At 49.9% G+C, this 18525-nt stretch overlaps 1 protein-coding gene across 1 annotated transcript in view; it reads left to right on the plus strand.

Moving 5' to 3' along the window:
- The window catches only part of RTN2 (reticulon 2), a 33909-nt gene that overhangs the window by 14381 nt on the left and 1003 nt on the right, over positions 1–18525 (plus strand). Inside the window, exons 5-9 of the mRNA XM_082231217.1 lie at positions 8442–8649; positions 10612–10750; positions 12490–12559; positions 15492–15538; positions 16783–16841. Of these exons, the coding sequence (XP_082087343.1) occupies positions 8442–8649; positions 10612–10750; positions 12490–12559; positions 15492–15538; positions 16783–16841 (523 nt within the window). The remainder of the gene's footprint in view (positions 1–8441; positions 8650–10611; positions 10751–12489; positions 12560–15491; positions 15539–16782; positions 16842–18525) is intronic.

Here is an 18525-nt window from a genome sequence, read left to right on the forward strand (position 1 = left end):
GACTCCCGGCTCCCAGTCCCTTTAAACAGAGCTGCACAAAGCAACATAAATGAGGAACTGAAGCGTTGCGGAGAGAATATAATCTCCTGGTGATGTGTGCACACCCAGAGTCTATTTGGGGGCACAAAAGCCCAGTTTTGAGTTTAATCCGGAAGTAGTAGTAGTAGTAGTAGTAGTAGTAATAATAATTGTTGTTGCTTAGTCGTTTAGTCGTGTCCGCCTCTTTGTGACCCCCTGGACCAGAGCACGCCAGGCACCCCTGTCTTCCACTGCCTCCCGCAGTTTGGTCAAACTCATGCTGGTAGCTTGGAGAACACTGTCCCACCATCTCGTTCTCTGTCGTCCCCTTCTCCTTGTGCCCTCCATCTTTCCCAGCATCAGGGTCTTTTCCAGGGAGTCTTCTCTTCTCAGGAGGTGGCCAAAGTCTTGGAGCCTCAGCTTCAGGATCTGTCCTTCCAGTGAGCACTCAGGGCTGATTTCCTTCAGAATGGAGAGGTTTGATCTTCTTGCAGTCCATGGGACTCTCAAGAGTCTCCTCCAGCACCACAATTCAAAAGCATCCATTCTTCGGCGATCAGCCTTCTTTATGGTCCAGCTCTCACTTCCACGCATCACTACTGGGAAAACCAGAGCTTGAACTATACAGACCTTTGTTGGAATAATAACAACAACATTAATAATAGTAATAATAATAGTAATAGTAGTAGTAATAATAATAATAATAATAATAATAATAATAATAAATTATTATTTATACCCCGCCCATCTGGCTGGGCCTCCCCAGCCACTCTGGGCAGCTTCCAACAAAGTATTAAAATACAGTGGTCTGTTAAACATTAAAAGCTTCCCTAAACAGGGCTGCCTTCAGTTGTCTTCTAAAAGTCTGGTAGTTGTTCTCTTTAACATCTGATGGGAGGGCGTTCCACAGGGCGGGAGCCACTACCGAGAAGGCCCTCTGCCTGGTTCCCCGTAACTTCGCTTCTCGCAGTGAGGGAACTGCCAGAAGGCCCTTGGAGCTGGACCTCAGTGTCCTGGCTGAACGATGGGGGTGGAGACGCTCCCTCAGGTATACTGGGCCTTTGAGGCCGTTTAGGGCTTTCAAGGTCAGCACCAACACTTTGAATTGTGCTCGGAAACGTACTGGGAGCCAATGTAGGTCTTTCAAGACCGGTGTTATGTGGTTTCAGCAGCCGCTCCCAGTCACCAGTCTAGCTGCTGCATTCTGGATTAGTTGTAGTGTCTGGGTCTTTAATTCCTGTGACATCGTGCGTTAAAAGCGTGTTGCAGGAAAGCAGCTGTTTAAGAGGGGCTTCCAGAAAAAGTCCCATCGTGTCCAGCATCCTGTTTTCACTGTTTTCACAAAACCTAGGATTCTGGGTAGACTGCCTCTGGAGCTGGAGGTTCCATCAGAACGGAAGAAAATCCTGGGTGCTAGGTCAGGTCAAGGACCCACCCAGTCTGGCATCTTTGTCCTCACAGAGGCAGCCCAGATGCCCCGTTGGAAAACTCCCAAGCAGGATTCGAACACAAGAGCCCTCTACCGCCCTGCAGTTCCCAGGAACTGACATTCAGAAGCATTGCTGCCTCCCCGAATTTGGCCAATCCTCTTTTAAAGCCATCCAGGTTGGTGGACATCCCTAACCTCCAAGTGGCAGGGAGTTCCACAGTCCAATCTGCGCTGCTTGAGGAAGAACTTTTTTAAAAAATCTGCCCTGAACCTTCCAACATTCAGCTTCAGGAGAGAGGGAAAACTCACCCCTTGTTTGGCTGCAGATGGAAACCAGGAGTGCCCCCCCCCTTTTAACGGAGAAATCTGAGGGCTCCCTTGGACAAAAAAACAAGGACATCAGCCAGGAATACCAGAGCAAAACAGCAGCCAGGAGGCTTGGTCTTGATTGAAGACTGTCGCAACAGGACTCCCACCTGCCACCAGGTGGAACAAGATGGAAGCCCCGAACAAAAGAGAACCCAAACTTTTATTAGCTGCTAATCCCCATGTTACACGCCCCCCCAAACTACATCACTCATACATCATGAAAGGGGAGGTCTGGTGGCAGGAATCTGAGCATCCTGGACCCTGCCCCATGGTTCCCCTTGCTCTCCACCAAACACCCATCAAGTGAAGCAAAAGAGATATTTACATTTCCCTGTTTCCCAGCCAAGTCAATCACACCCTTTCGTCTTCATCTGGGTTTGTTATTTCTGGAATGGCTACCTGTCTGGCACTCAGGTATCAGGAGGCCAGGAATTATCACTCAGGCAGAGGGACTGCTGAGGAGCTGAGCTCACATGTCTATATGAATTTCTGAAGTTTCCCAGTGAGCCGGTACAGATATACATTGATCAGTGAATTCTTACATTTGGTATCGTGCAGCAAAGGCCCTTTGAATAGGAAGAAACTGTGATGAAGTGTTTTGTGGGGACAAATCACAACAGTGATTGTGCTGATTTTGGTAGTGGGCTGCATGTGCATGATATCTGCTGGAGGGGCAACCCCCCCCCCAACCTATACATAAATTCCTGCAACACCCTAAAATGACCATCTCCCAGCCGCCCCGCCCCCCTGAATTTGGGTGCTTGGCTCCCTCCCTTTGGCCTCCCCGCCCCCGCCATCGGAACCCTCTCTGAGCGAGCCAAGGCAGGAGATTCTGTGACGGTAAATGGCAGCTGGGATTCGTCAGCTATAAATAGCCCCCCCTCCTCTGCCCCGACACCCCCCCCCTCCCAGGACTGGGCACCTCTCCTCCAGCCAGACGCTCGTGAGAGGTTCCCGCAGAGCCGCGACGAGTCTTGGATCTGCGAGAAAAAGGGGCTCGCCATGGCTAACAGAGGTAGGAAACACCCCCCCAAAATAAACACACACTTAAAAATATATCTATACCCCCCAAGGAGGCGCAGAACTGGGTGGAGTTTAAAAGATGGGTGGAAGGACCTCTGAAAAGGGGAATTTCTTGCCAGGGAGAAAGTGGGGGGGCTGTGTCAACCGAGGGTCGAGGGCAATTGGGCTACTTCGACACGGGAGGAGGGAAGATCTGGGAGGAAAGTGGACCCGATCCATAGAAGCTGTGTGCTGCTGTTTTGATGGACAAGGGCATCCTATATGGCATGGGGGGCGTTGAAATCAGGGGAGGCAACGTTTTGGGGCGTGATGCGGGTGCCATAGGAGGTGGGTGGTTAGGTAGGTGGGACCCCCCCCCCCAAATCCCTGCAGCCAGGGCCTGCCTTTTTCCGCCCCCCCTCCCATCGCAGCCTCTCTTTTCCTCGCTGAGTTGCCTGCCTGGCATTTGGGGCTGTCAGTTATAGGGGTTGAGCAGGGAGGAGTGTGTGTGTGATACTTCTGACAGCTGCAGGCATTTGGGTTCTTTTTCCACCCTCCTCCACCGTCCTCCGGGATCACTGGGGCCAACCGCAAGGATTCCCTTCCCCAACCCAGCGCCCTCCGGGTGTCCCAAACTACAACTCCCATCTCCCGATGCTACACCTGGGAGTTGTAGTTTGGGACATCTGGAGGGCACGGGTTTGGGCGAGGCATGATATATCAGCTGTTTTAAAATGAGGCTGCATTTTAAATTGCATTTTAACCTGTATTTTAAATTGGGGTGTTTTTCCTTTTCCTCCCTTTCCCCCCTATTATGTTTTTACTGTGATTTTATTGGCGTTAGCTGCCCTGAGCCCAGCTCTGGCCGGGGAGGGCGGGGTATAAATAAAATTTATTATTATTTATTATAAAGGAGAATAGAAAGCGAGTGGTTTAAGCCTTTTACCATTTGCCCAAGACCCTGGAGAGCAGCTGTCAGTCCGAGTAGACAAGGCTGAGCCGGATGGAAAAGACAAATAATATGATCTGGCGTGAGGCCCTTTCCTTTGTTCCTGAATCCGCACCTGAGCACATATAGGAAGATGCTTGTTGCTAGAGGAGCCTTGGGTCCAGCGTTGTCTGCTCTGACTGGCAGCTGCTATCTACCTGCAGGCTTGCAAACTCATCCAAACCTTTCAGCCCAGCACGGACTCTCCGATTCATCCTGTCGGAAAGGCGTGGCCTCCCCTTATTTGTGGATTTATTCCATCAAACGTACGCACAGGCGGACTGTGAAACGAAAGCAACCCTCAGAGCAGTTTGCAGAGAAGACACTGAAAGGATTGGGCAGAAGAATGAACGGCAACCATTCTTTTGGAACGTTAAAATAACAGTTAACAGAAAACCCGCACTGGCTTCCCAGGCACCTGGGTTATCCAAACAACGATTCTTTTAGCAGTTGCCAGAAAGAGGACGCTGAAGGCGGCCTGCCAGATATCACTAGGCAAGGAGTTCCAAAGGGTAGGTTCTGCCGCAATAAAAGACCCGAGTTCTTACAAATGCGAGGCAGGGATTAGGTGGAACCGTAGCAGGGCAGCTCCCTTTGAGCTTGGAGGGCAGGGCGGAAGAGGGAGGAAAAGCCACCGCAAAGCCATAGTGAGGATTGGTTGGGCTTTGGAGCCCTGAGTTCGGATTTGAGTCCAAATCCAAGCCTCAGGCTTCTTCATGGGGAGGGAGGCTCCTGGGGATGCAGGAAAGGGCCTTCTTGGTGGTGGCTGCTCCCAGGCAACTTTGGAACTTCCTGTCTAGGGACGCCAAACTGGCTCCCTCCTTGCTGTCCTTCCCCTGGCAGGTGGAAAACAGCTTTATTTATTCCAACAGGCCTTTGAGAAGTTGTGTTGTTTTTTCAGATCAGAATTTTCACACGTGTTGCTTTAATTCTATTAGAATTCAATTAGTTTTCAACCGTGTTTTTTTTAGCTTTCTGTGTTTTGAGCTGTGTTGTTTTCAGTTTGTCTGGGATATAACCAAGTGCAACAATGGCAATGATTAGGGAGGAAAGCAAGGGTGCCCCTGACCATGTGCAGAGTGCTTTCCCCATTTCTGGGGTGTAGCGGCAGCCCCTGGGTTGAGGAAGCAGGGTCTCCTGCGTCCAAAAGAGCAGCTTCCAGCTGGCAGCTCCCTCCTTCGAAACATAAGTGCAGGATGCGGCCGTTACACTTGGAGTGGGTGGGGCGGTCAGAAGAGGATTGATTTCTTCTCCTGGAGTGCTGAGTTTTCCCCCTTAGCCAGCGTGACCCACCTTAACCCTGAGTCAGGGGTGAGTGCCCGGGGCAGATAGGAGACCTCTCACCTCTGTATCATGGGATCGCCTGCGGCGACAGAACCTGCTGGTTGGAGAAAGCTGGACAGGGGACGGGGCATCACTCCCCCAGGACACAGGGATGGCCACCGAGTTTGGTGGCTTTCAAAGAGGACTAGACAAATTCACGGAGGAGGAAAAGGCTGTCGATGGCTCATAGCAGCCATGGCTGTGCTCTGCTTCCCCGGTCACAGGCAGAAAACCTGCTATCACTGGATCAAGTGCCTCAGTTTTCTTGTTTTTACTGTGAATTACTTTATCCACTCGGGACACGGTGGCGCTGTGGGTTAAACCACAGAGCCTAGGACTTGCCGATCAGAAGGTCGGCGGTTCGAATCCCCGCGATGGGGTGAGCTCCCGTTGCTCGGTCCCTGCTCCTGCCAACCTAGCAGTTCAAAAGCATGTTAAAGTGCAAGTAGATAAATAGGTACCACTCTGGCGGGAAGGTAAACGGCGTTTCCGTGCGCTGCTCTGGTTCGCCAGAAGCGGCTTAGTCCTGCTGGCCACATGACCCGGAAGCTGTACGCCGGCTCCCTTGGCCAGTAAAGAAGAAGAAGAAGAAGAGAAGAGTTTGGATTTGATATCCCGCTTTTCACTCCCTTTAAGGAGTCTCAAAGCGGCTAACAATCTCCTTTCCCTTCCTCCCCACAACAAACACTCTGTGAGGTGAGTGGGGCTGAGAGACTTCAGAGAAGTGTGACTGGCCCAAGGTCACCCAGCAGCTGCATGTGGAGGAGCGGAGACGCGAACCCGGTTACCCAGATTACGTGACTACCGCTCTTAACCACTACACCTGCAACCCCAGAGTTGTCTGCGACTGGACCTAATGGTCAGGGGTCCCTTTACCTTTACCTTTACTTTATCCACTCACTTCCCGCCCTCCCCTTCCACACTTTCCCTATTTCCCTTCGGAAATGCTATTCCATTCATTCATTTTACCTATTTATCTCATTAATTAACACAGTTGCTCATAATTCGAGCCCTGCTCGTGTTTTCATCCTGCTATTTTAGTTCTTTAAAAGCTCAGTGAAAGGTCTCCAGTCCTCAAGGAACTTTTTCATCGTTTTGGTCTCTAATCTTGCCTGTCCTCTTGCCAGTTCTGCATCCTCCGCCTTTTCAAAAGCTGTTCTTCCTCGGTTGGAACCTCTCTTTCTTCCCATCTTTGGGCGTACAGTGTTCGCGCTGCAAGTTCCCCAGCTTGGTTGAATTATTGAAATCAAATAGTTTCAATTGGATTTGGAACAAATGTGCAATTGGTCTACCACTATTTTGTTTTTTTATTAACTCTTTTTTATTAGTTTCAATTAGCTATACAACACCAAACAAAGACAAAACAACAACAAACATAAAAAAAACAGAACATACAGTAATTCAACAACACATCCTTATTTGACTTCCCTTCAACTCGGTTTTGGACTATATTACAAAAGATTTCCTTTCTGCAGTTTCTTTTTTTCAACCTCTACCACTATTTTGAATCGGATTATGTTACTGTATTGCCTTTCTCAGCGGGTCTTGCAAACTGCTATTCTGAATAATGCTTTTTATAGGGCGGGGTAGCGGGCACTGGGGCGAGTTTAAGGAACCAAGCAGGCAGGGTCTAGAAAAGTCTTGGAGTGCGTTGAAAAGCCAGTGCTTTAAATTTCAGACCTGAGATTGATGATGTTGCTCGATCCCTCATGGTGGTTCTGAAACTAGGTAGGCAAACTAAGGCCTGGGGGCCGGATCCGACCCAATCGCCTTCTTAATCCGGCCCACGGACGGTCCGGGAATCAGCGTGTTTTTACATGAGTAGAATGTGCCCTTTTATTTAAAATGCATCTCTGGGTTATTTGTGCAGCCTGCCTGGTGTTTTTACATGAGTATAATGTGTGCTTTTATTAAAAATGCATCTCTGGGTTATTTGTGGGGCATAGGAGTTCATTCATTTTTATTTTTTTTCAAAATATGGGCCAGCCCACCACATGGTCTGAGGGACAGTGGACCGGCCCCCTGCTGAAAAAGTTTGCTGACCCCTGTTTTAGTGCCTCCTGCTTCCCTTTCCTTGCCTGCTATGTTGCAAATCCCTACACCTTCATGAGGTCTTGCAACATGGGTGGTTCTCTCTACAGCACAATGAAGTTGCTGTTGCTTGCTTCGCTTTCTCCCTGCAGTGGCAGGGATTTGGCATCATGAGCGTGGCCAGATTTAGGTTTGATGAGGCCCTAAGCTACTGAAGGTAGTGAGGCCCTTTATATGTCCAGCTGTCCTTTGTCAACAACAAATTGCCGCTGTTTTTTTGTGTTGAATATATGCTATACGGTAATTTATGAGCCTAATAGGTATCTCAGGGACACGGGTGGCACTGTGGTCTAAACCACAGAGCCTAGGACTTGCCGATCAGAAGGTCGGTGGTTCGAATCCCCGTGACAGGGTGAGCTCCCGTTGCTCGGTCCCTGCTCCTGCCAACCTAGCAGTTCAAAAGCACGTCAAAGTGCAAGTAGATAAATAGGTACCGCTCTGGCAAGAAGGTAAACGGCATTGCCATGTGCTGCTCTGGTTCGCCAGAAGCGGCTTAGTCATGCTGGCCACATGACTTGGAAGCTGTACGCCGGCTCCCTTGGCCAATAAAACGAGATGAGTGCTGCAACCCCAGAGTCGGCCACGATTGGACCTAATGGTCAGGGGTCCCTTTACCGTTAGTTATCTCAAGCCATTTGCACATGTTGCCGTGCAACCAGTCCATGCAGAATGTAGGCACCCTATGTATAGAAAGGAGCAAGGCAGTGATATTTGAGGGAGCAGGCGGGGCCCATGACTTACATCACAGGAGCCTACACAACACAAAACATTGTTGCTGTATGTAGGTTTTAATTTATTAGTTTTTTATCTTCTATTTTGGAAATGTACATCCAGTTGTTGTTTTTCCTTTACATTTTTTGGGGGGGCCCTAAGCTAGAGCTTGCTTAGCTTATAAAGTGGTACCTCGGGTTAAGAACTTGATTCATTCTGGAGGTCCGTTCTTAACCTGAAACTGTTCTTAACCTGAAGCACCACTTTAGCTAATGGGGCCTCCCGCTGCTGCTGCTGCGCCACAGGAGCACGATTTCTGTTCTCATCCTGAAGCAAAGTTCTTAACCCGAGGTACTATTTCTGGGTTAGCAGAGTCTGTAACCTGAAGCGTATGTAACCCGAGGCACCACTGTACATAAATCCGGCACTGGTCATGAGGACTAGCAAGATGGGTGGTTTTTAATCTCTCTCCGCAGCATCATGCAGCTGTTTTTCCTCTTTTGCTTGCAGTGGCAGACTTGGTGTACTGGCGTGACACCCGCAAGTCGGCGTTCGTCTTCACCGCCTTGATGGTGGCCCTGCTGTGCCTGCTGCACTTCAGCATCATCAGCGTGGCCTCCTACGTCTCCCTGGCGGCCCTCAGCGTCACCATCTCTCTCAGGGTTTACAGCAAAATACTACTCGCCGTCCACCGAGGGGAAGGACACAACCCTTTCCAGTGAGTGAACCACAAGGCACCCACCAGCCCCATTGTTGTTGTTGTTGTTTAGTTGTGTCCGCCTCTTCGTGACCCCCTGGACCAGAGCACGCCAGGCACTCCTGTCTTCCACTGCCTCCCGCAGTTTGGTCAAACTCATGCTGGTAGCTTCCAGAACACTGTCCCACCATCTCGTCCTCCGTCATCCCCTTCTCCTTGTGCCCTCCATCTTTCCCAACATCAGGGTCTTTTCCAGGGAGTCTTCTCTTCTCCTGAGGTGGCCAAAGTCTTGGAGCTTCAGCTTCAGGATCTGTCCTTCCAGTGAGCACTCAGGGTTGATTTTTTCATAATGGAGAGGTTGGATCTTCTTGCAGTCCATGGGACTCTCAAGAGTCTCCTCCAGCACCATAATTCAAAAGCATCAATTCTTTGGCGATCAGCCTTCTTTGTGGTCCATCTCTCACTTCCACACATCACTACTGGGAAAACCAGAGCTTGAACTATACGGACCTTTGTCGGCAAGGTGATGTCTCTCCTTGGCGTATAGGCTGTAAATACACAACCTAGGTCCATGGGGTCACGAAGAGTCGGACACGACTAAACGACAACAAGAATTCGTTGGTTCCACCAGTCCTTGGCTCTGGCGCCCCCTGCTGTCTGCCTCCCTTCCCTCCATCCTGCCCCTTCCATCATCGGAGCAATGGTCTGGCTTAGGAAAAGGCAGGCCGCAGTGCCAGATTTACGTATAAGCTAAACAAGCGATAGCTTAGGGCCCCACTCTCTTGGAGGCCCCAACAAAATTAAAGGAAAAAAACCTGGATGTACATTTCCAAAATATAAGATTTGCTGTTGTTATTTAGGCGTTTACTCGTGTCCGACTCTTTGTGACCCCATGGACCAGAGCATGCCAGGCATGCTTCCCTAAACTTCTCTAAACAGGGCTGCCTTCAGATGTCTTCTAAAAGTTTGGTACTTATTTTTCTCTTTAACATCTGCTGGGAGGGCGTTCCACAGGGAGGGTGCCACTACCGAGAAGGCCCTCTGCCTGGTTCCCTGTAACCTCACTTCTCGCAATGAAAGAACCGCCAGAAGGCCCTCGGCGCTGGACCTCAGTGTCCGGGCAGAACGATGGGGGTGGAGACGCTCCTTCAGGTATACTGGACCGAGGCCGTTTAGGGCTTTAAAGGTCAGACCAACACTTTAAATTGTGCTCGGAAACATACTGGGAGCCAATGTAGGTCTTTCAAGACTGGAATCATATAGTCTCGGCGGCCTCTCCCAGTCACCAGTCTAGCTGCCGCATTTTGGATTAGTTGTAGTTTCCAGGTCACCTTCAAAGGTAGCCCCACATAGAGCGCATTGCAGTAGTCCAAGCGGGAGATAACTAGAGCATGCACCACTCTGGCGAGACAGTCTGCAGGCAGATAGGGTCTCAGCCTGCATACCAGATGGAGCTGGTAGACAGCTGCCCTGGACACAGAATTGACCTGCGCCTCCATGGACAGCTGTGAGTCCAAAATGACTCCCAGGCTGCGCACCTGTTGCCCCATTCAGGACCAGGGATTCCTCCACAACCGCCCACCTCCAGTCCCCCAAAAACAGTCCTTCTGTCTTGTCAGGATTCAATCTCAATCTCTTAGCCGCCATCCATCTTCCAACTGCCTCCAGACACTCACACAGGACCTTCACTGCCTTCTGCCTGGGGCTCAGCCTTCCATCCTTGAATGGCACCCCCAAAATCCCCCTGCACCTTGCTTCCCAGTAAATCCCCCTCTCTCCAGGAGAGCAGCTGCAAAAGCATACCACAGGATCATAGACTTGGAAGGGATCCCCAGAGCTCATCTAGCCCAACCCGCTCCCATGCCACTTTGGAGGAGCATAATTTGAGCTGGGCAGCCTGGGATCTGCCAAGGGGTGCTTCTTAAGGTTGCCTTTGACAAGGTCGCCTGACGTTTGCTCACCCACCCATCCTATCCTTGCCAGGGCCCAGCTGGACGCCGACTTGGGGCTGTCGAAGGAACAGCTGGAGCGCCTCACGGAGAGGGTCGTCTTCTACGTCACGTCGGGCACCAAGTCCCTCCAGCGCCTCTTCCTGGTGGATGACTTGGTGGAGTCCATTAAGGTAAGGAGGAGTCGGGCTCAACTGCCCCTGGATGTGGAGGTTCCGCTCAGCTGTCACGGAGCAGGGCCCGGTTGGCCGAGAGATACGTCCGACTAAATCCAACTCAAGAGTAGACCCTCTGACATGAATAGCCCCTAAGATGGCCATGTGTGCTGACGTCAACAGACCTGGTCCAAGCACCACCAGTGGTTGTCAACAGCCTGAAGGTGCAATTAGCCTGGCGTGTCACATATATTTATTTTATATTTCGTGCTCTTGTTCCATCTACATCCCACCTGGTTTTAAACGCAGTGTAAGGAATCTCTTAGGGGACTCTCTAAGGGGACGCGGGTGGCACTGTGGGTTAAACCACAGAGCCTAGGGCTTGCCGATCAGAAGGTCGGCGGTTCAAATCCCCTCGACGGGGTGAGCTCCCGTTGCTTGGTCCCTGCTCCTGCCAACCTAGCAGTTCGAAAGCACGTCAAAGTGCAAGTAGATAAATAGGTACCACTCCGGCGGGAAGGTAAACGGCGTTTCCGTGCGCTGCTCTGGTTCGCCAGAAGCGGCTTAGTCCTGCTGGCCACATGACCCGGAAGCTGTACACCGGCTCCCTCGGTCAGTAAAGCGAGATGAGCGCGGCAACCCCAGAGTCGGCCACGACTGGACCTAATGGTCAGGGGTCCCTTTACCTTTACCTAAGGAGTCTCTATGGGAGTATATTGTATTTAAAAATGGGGTATCAGAGTTTTTAGGGGGCTAACCAGGCTGGGATAGCAGGCTTGTTGGTTTTTGAATATCTTATGCAGATTTTTCAATTTTGTTGCTCTGTATGGGACAATGACAATAAAGATTATTGTGCCTTTCCTCCAGGGAGCCGAAGGGGGTGTCCATGGTTCTGCTGCTCCCTATTTTATCCTCACAACAGCCCTGCGGGGTAGGGCAGAACGAGAGCAAGCCAAATTACTGGCCCCCAAGATCACCCAGCGAGCTTCATGGCCTAGTGGGGGGATTCGAACTCTGCTCTTCCAGTTCCTAGTCTGACACTCTAAGCACTACACCCTCTGTGGCGGATGCTGGGGTGTGTGTGTGTGTGTGTGTGTGTGTGTTTGGAGAGGGGAACGGGTTCCGATCTCGCCAGGGACACAGCAGGACGGGGACAGGGCAAGATTGCACTCCAGCTGGTCTCAGAACTTTTTCTGAGCCTAACGATGTATATATACAATATACGATATCTTTATTGTCCTTGTCCCATACAGAACAATGAAATTGAAAAGCTACATAAAACATTCAAAAGCCCCTAAAACCTTTCAAACCCCATTTTAAAATACAATATACTATAGAGACTCCTTATGCTGCATTTAGAACCAGAATTGCATTTGCGTAGAAACTGTTTCTCAGGCGGCTAGTCCTGGTTGTTATAACCCTATACCTTCCTCCAGAAGGCAGACGCTGAAAGAGATCATTTCCGGGGTGCGCACTATCCTGCGCTATCTCTGCAGCTTTCTTATGGCACCCGGAAGCATAGATTTGATCCAAGGTGGGAAGAGTGCACCCAATTATTCCCTCCACAGTCTTTACAACCCTGGACAGCATTGTTTTCCCCCTGGCCGTGCAGCTCCCAAACCACACACACAGACCATACGTTAATACTCTCTCCACAGTACAATGGTAAAATGCCATCAACCGGTCCTTTGAGAGATTGTTTTTCCAGAAAATATAACCTCCTGAGCCTTTTTCTTTTCTCCCCCGTTGCTTCTCAGTTTGCTTTCCTGTTCTACATCCTCACCTATGTGGGAGCCGTCTTCAATGGGCTGACTTTGCTGATACTGGGTAAGGCCGTGGGCTGGGCAAGGAGCAACGCATCTCAGGGCTGGGGCAGAGAGAAGAGGACCCCACCAACTGGGGGAACAAGGAACAACAGCCTTGCAGGCGGTCTCAGTGGTTCAGTCGAGATTCGCTGCGCCACCTTGGACTAGGCAGAAGAAGTCAGGGAGAAAAGTCTCCTGCGCCTTTAAGAGCAGCTGGTGAAGCTTTGTCACAAAACACCACCTGTTGGATTTATGACACAGGTGCCCTGCCAGATATATACAGTGGTACCTCTGATTGCGAACGGGGATCCGTTCCGGAGGCCCATTCAGAACATGGAAAGAGCACAACCTGAAGCGCCGTATCTGCGCAGGTGCGCGGCGCGATTTGGCGCTTGTGCGCATGCACGAAGCACAGTTTAGCGCTTCTGCGCATGCACGAGCAGCGAACCTGGAAGTAACGCTTTCTGGTACTTCCGGGTCACCGCGGGACATAACCTGAAAGAACGTAATAAGAAGATAAGAAACTTTATTTGCATTAGCCGACGGCCATAGCAACATAAAACACGCAATATACCGTATTTTTCACTCCATAAGGCACACCGGACCATAAGGCGCACCTAGTTTTTAGAGGGGGAAATCAAGAAAGCCTGTCCGTTTCTCCCAGAGCTTCTCGGGGCTGCTGGGGGAAGCCCGGGTCATCCCCCCCAGCCCCAAAGAGCAAAGAAGCCAAGACAGCGAGCAGGATCCATCCAGCCGGGAGAGGCTGCGCGCGACTATTGCAATTCCCCCACCTCCCGCAAAAGCCCACATGAGCTGCACACCCTTTAAGGAGCGTGTGGCTCCTGCGGGCTTTTCTACGTGTCAGTCCCTTCTCCCTCCTGGGGAAAAGCCCCCAAGAGCCGCGCGGAGCTTGTGTGTGGCTCATGGGGGCTTTTCTTGCCTGCCTCCCCCCTGCATTCGCTCCATAATACGCACACACATTTCCCCTTACTTTTTAGGAGGGAAAAAGTGTGTCTTATGGAGTGAAAGATACGGTATACAAATAAAATACCATATTTTTTGCACCATAACACTCACTTTTTTCCTCCTAGAAAGTAAGGGGAAATGTCTGTGTGTGTTATGGAGCGAATGCCTGCGGGTGGCAGGGGGGGATCTGCTGCAGTCGTGAGCAGAGGATCCATGGTTCCCCTTCCTTCCCTCCTCTGTGGCTCGCTTTGAAACAGCAAAGCGAGAGAAGAGCCACTGAGTGGGGAGGAGAGAGGGACAGAGAGCCTGCTTGCTTTAAAGGAGCAAAGCGGGAGAGTAGAGGAGCCTTCTCCCCTTATACCCCTCTTCTGCATTATTAACAGCATCCTTCTCCACCCACCCCACGCATGTTCCTTGTCCCTTGAGTGCTTTTCCTTCCCTCCCCACTTAAAACGTGGTTACAAAGCACGGAGCCACATGGATCCTCAGGATTTTTGCACTGGGTCACCCCAAATTCACCATCAGATCACATAGCATGTCCATGGCTACAGCTTGCACCAAAAAAATCATGCACCCACTATTGCCTGGGGCCGCAGTGGTGCAAAAACGTGGTTACAAAGCATGGATCCACATGGATCCTCAGGATTTTTGCATTGGGCTACTCCAAACTCACTGTCAGATCACATGTCTGTGGCCACAGCATGAACCACAAAAATCATACATCTGCTGTTTCGTTTAGAATATTTTTTTTCTTGTTTTCCTCCTCTAAAAACTATGTGCGTGTTATGGTTGGGTGCATGTTATAGAGCGAAAAATACGGTATATACAAATAAAAAAGACAGCAATTGGTAAAAAGAGCAATCAAATGACCAAGATTATCATTCAGATAGTGGCCCTTAATCTCATTGCACCCTTGACGTAACATGAAGCAAATGTAACATGAGGGATGACTGTACCGTACTTTTCTGTGTATGACTAGTTTTTTTCCCCTTTAAAAATCATGCAAAAAAAATAATATGGCAGTCGTCTTATACATGGGGAGTGCATAGGGTGGATGTTTGATTGGTTGCTGCCGCAGCTGTTAGCGGCTATTGTGCGTGTTATTGGTTGCTGTGTCAACGGGTGGCGTTGATTGGCTGACGCTGCTGCAATAGGGCGGGCGTTTGTCAGCTTCTGCCGGCGAGGGCGCAGACGAGAGGCGAATTTTGCGATGCGTGAGAGGTTTTCAGCAACCACCCCTAAAATCCTCTGCTAAAAAGTAAATATTTGAACTATTTGAAGGACAGTTGTAATAAACAGATTACACTAGTAGGACCGCAGGAAGTTCTGCAAGGAGGACTACTTGAAAAAGACTATGATGAGAATTATTAGTTAAGGATAATTAAAAGTAATAGAGAAATTAAGAAATGCAGAACAAGTGATAAAGAACAGAAAATCTTCAGAAGTTGTTGACGGAAGTCTAAAATATTGTATAAGATAAGAAGTTAGGTTAAATGATATGTTTAAAAAAACCAATAAAAATGTATATATATATTTTTAAAATTCCTCTGCAAAAAAGCTCAACTCTGTGCCATCTCCCCCCATTTTCTTAAATTTGAGTCCCCCCAAAACGGGGCGTCTTATACATGGGGGTGTTGTATACATAGAAAAGTACGGTATATATATTTTGGGGTGGGGAGTTTACACCAACGGTTCATTATTGCAACCGTTTCCTACTGCTGTTAAAAAAAGGGGGGGAGGCTTTTGACTAAAGGCAGTTTTAGGTATTTTTAAACTACCACTGGAGAATCTGCCATGGTTCCCTGCTATTGCCTCTTAGATTTGCTAGAAAGAGACAAGATGAACTGGGGTGGGGGTGGGGGGGCGGCAGGCCAGTTAACAGCCCAGTTGCAAGGTCTCTCTCGGTTAGGGTATCAGGGTGGGGAAGAAAGCCAGGGAGCAGCGCGGCAGATTTTTACTCTCATTTTTCTTTATTCTCCTTTCTGCAGGTGTGATAAGTGCATTTACCTTCCCTCTGCTGTACAGGCAACATCAGGTGGGTGTCCTGGGCAATGAAGGGGGGGGAGTGTAGCTGGAATTGGGAGACTTTACCCAAGGGAAAATTCAATTCCTTTAAGGTGCGGGGGCCCCTTCTGCTGACATCAAAGCCCTTGAAGTGTTGGTGCTGACCTTTAAAACCCTAAACTGCCTCAAAGGCCCAGTATACCTGAAGGAGTGTCTCCACCTCCATCGTTCTGCCTGGACACTTGAGTTCCAGCATCGAGGGCCTTCTGGCAGTCCCCTCGCTGCGAGAAGCAGCCAAGTTACAGGGAACCAGGCAGAGGGCCTTCTCGGTGGTGGCACCCGCCCTGTGGAACGCCCTCCCACCAGATGTCAAAGAGAACAACACCTACCAGACTTTTAGAAGACATCTGAACTCCCATAATTACTGACCATTGTGGAGCTGGGGGCCAACAGCATTTGAGGGCAGGGTCAGCTGTCCCCTATCCTTGTTATGACCCTGATTGACTAAGGTCTGCACGAAGATCCACTGGGTTCAGACCTGCCCATCAGACCTGACATGTTATTGCATATTCAGTGGTGCCTCGCAAGACGAAAAGAATCCGTTCTGTGATTCTCTTCGTCTAGCGGTTTTTTCGTCTTGCGAAGCAAGCCCATTGACGGATTAGCGCTATTAGCACTATTAGCGGCTTTTAGCGGCTTATCAGCTTATCGGATCAGCTGATAAGCGGTTTAGCAGCTTAGAAAAAGGGGGGGAACCGCAGGAACTCGCAAGACATTGTCGTCTTGCGAAGGAAGCCCATAGGAGATTCGTTTTGCGAAGCACCTCCAAAATGGAAAACTCTTTCGTCTAGCGAGTTTTCCGTCTTGCGAGGCATTCGTCTTGCGGGGCACCACTGTTCCTTGTTTTGCCCTCTCTCACTGGGCAAAGAACCCTGGGAGCTGTAGTTCACTTATTAAGGTGCTCCAGGAGTGTGCAAACTACAGTTCCCAGGATTCTTCCAAGAAAACCGTGTGCTTCTGATGTTTGGGCATGGATTGCATGCAAGTCTAGGAACCCCTTAAGCAGCTGCCGAGTGCCTTTCGATTTCTCTGGAAAGCAGCTTTTCAAACATACCGGTGGAAGGCCAGCGTGCCTCTGAGCATGTATGGAGTGACCCCTGAAGGAAGCAGTCTCTTTAAAGCACGCACAGACATATCCTGGAGCCTGAACGTCTTCCTGGCATTTCCAGCAAATCTCCGCTCACCACAGACCCTTTTCCTTTTTCCTCTTTCCAGGCACAGATTGACCAGTACGTGGGGCTGGTGAGGAATCAGTTGAGTAACCTCAGAGCAAAGTAAGTTGTGGGTTGTTGTTTTTTTGGGGGATATTTTCTCTCCTTTGCCCCCTGCCTCTTTTCCATGCTTCTTCCTCAGCTGGGGAGGGGGCCACCAAATCTTTCCATTGCCCACCAGGCCTGGATCCTTGGTCAAAGGGGATAACAGTTCGATTCCCCCAACCCTAAGTGGGAATTTTGATTTCCTCTGCGCGGTTCGCCTTCTGCATTTCAGGTCCTGCCTTTGGTCAAGCTTGCGGGCCAAGCAGCACCCCCATAACTCTGCTGTCCTAGAATCATAGAATCCTAGAGTTGGAAGAGACCACAAGGGCCATCGAGTCCAACCCCCTGCCAAGCAGGAAACACCATCAGAACACTCCTGACATATGGTTGTCAAGCCTCTGCTTAAAGACCTCCAAAAAAGGAGACTCCACCACACTCCTTGGCAGCAAATTCCACTGTTGAACAGCTCTTACTGTCAGGAAGTTCCTCCTAATGTTTAGGTGGAATCTTCTTTCTTGTAGTTTGGATCCATTGCTCCGTGTCCGCTTCTCTGGAGCAGCAGAAAACAACCTTTCTCCCTCCTCTATGTGACATCCTTTTATATATTGGAACATGGCTATCATATCACCCCTTAACCTCCTCTTCTCCAGGCTAAACATGCCCAGCTCCCTTAGCCGTTCCTCATAAGGCATCGTTTCCAGGCCTTTGACCATTTTGGTTGCCCTCCTCTGGACACGTTCCAGTTTGTCAGTGTCCTTCTTGAATTGTGGTGCCCAGAACTGGACACAGTACTCCAGGTGAGGTCTGACCAGAGCAGAATACAGTGGCACTATTACTTCCCTTGATCTAGATGCTATACTCCTATTGATGCAGCCCAGAATTGCATTGGCTTTTTTAGCTGCCGTGTCACACTGTTGGCTCATGTCAAGTTTGTGGTCAACCAAGACTCCTAGATCCTTTTCACATGTACTGCTCTCAAGCCAGGTCCTCTTCATTACCTTTGCCATTGAATTGCATTTATATCTCACCTTTATATTTATATTCATTTATATTTCACTTTCTGGAGAAGTGTGCATACACACAAAAGCTTACACCCAGAACAAACTTAGTTGGTCTCTAAGGTGCTCAGCACGCCACAGGCTTCAGGATGCAGGCTGCTATCTGCAAGCCTAGGGAACTCCCACCGGGCTCCCAAGGCTTGCGGATAGCTTCCTGAAGCCTGGAGAGGGAGAGGGGTCGGTGCTCACAATTTCATGGAGGAAGAGAGGGCTTCTCATGGCTACTAGCTGTGATGGCTCTGTGGTGCCCTCCACAGTCGGGGGCAGCGATGCTTCTGAACATCAGTTGCTGGAAACGGCAGGAAGGGAGAGTGTTGTGCACAGATCCTGTTTGTGGGTTTTCCCTGCAGAAGCGGGTTGCCTTCGCTTCTGGATGCGAACAGGGCTCCGGAACGGATCCCGTTCGCATCTAGAGGTACCACTGTACATACTCCCGTACAACTGAGATTTGGGCTACCATAAAAAAATTGACCCTGAGGCTCCCCAAAGGGCAACTTCAGCATTTCCCTAGTGAGCTACCGTATTTTTTGCTCTCTAAGACTCACTTTTTCCCTCCTAAAAAGTAAAGGGAAATGTGTGTGCATCTTATGGAGCGAATGCAGGCTGCGTGGCTATCCCAGAAGCCAGAACAGCAAGAGCGATCG

This window comes from Podarcis vaucheri, assembly GCF_965113315.1.
Source record: "Podarcis vaucheri genome assembly, chromosome: 7".
Taxonomy (NCBI): domain Eukaryota; kingdom Metazoa; phylum Chordata; class Lepidosauria; order Squamata; family Lacertidae; genus Podarcis; species Podarcis vaucheri.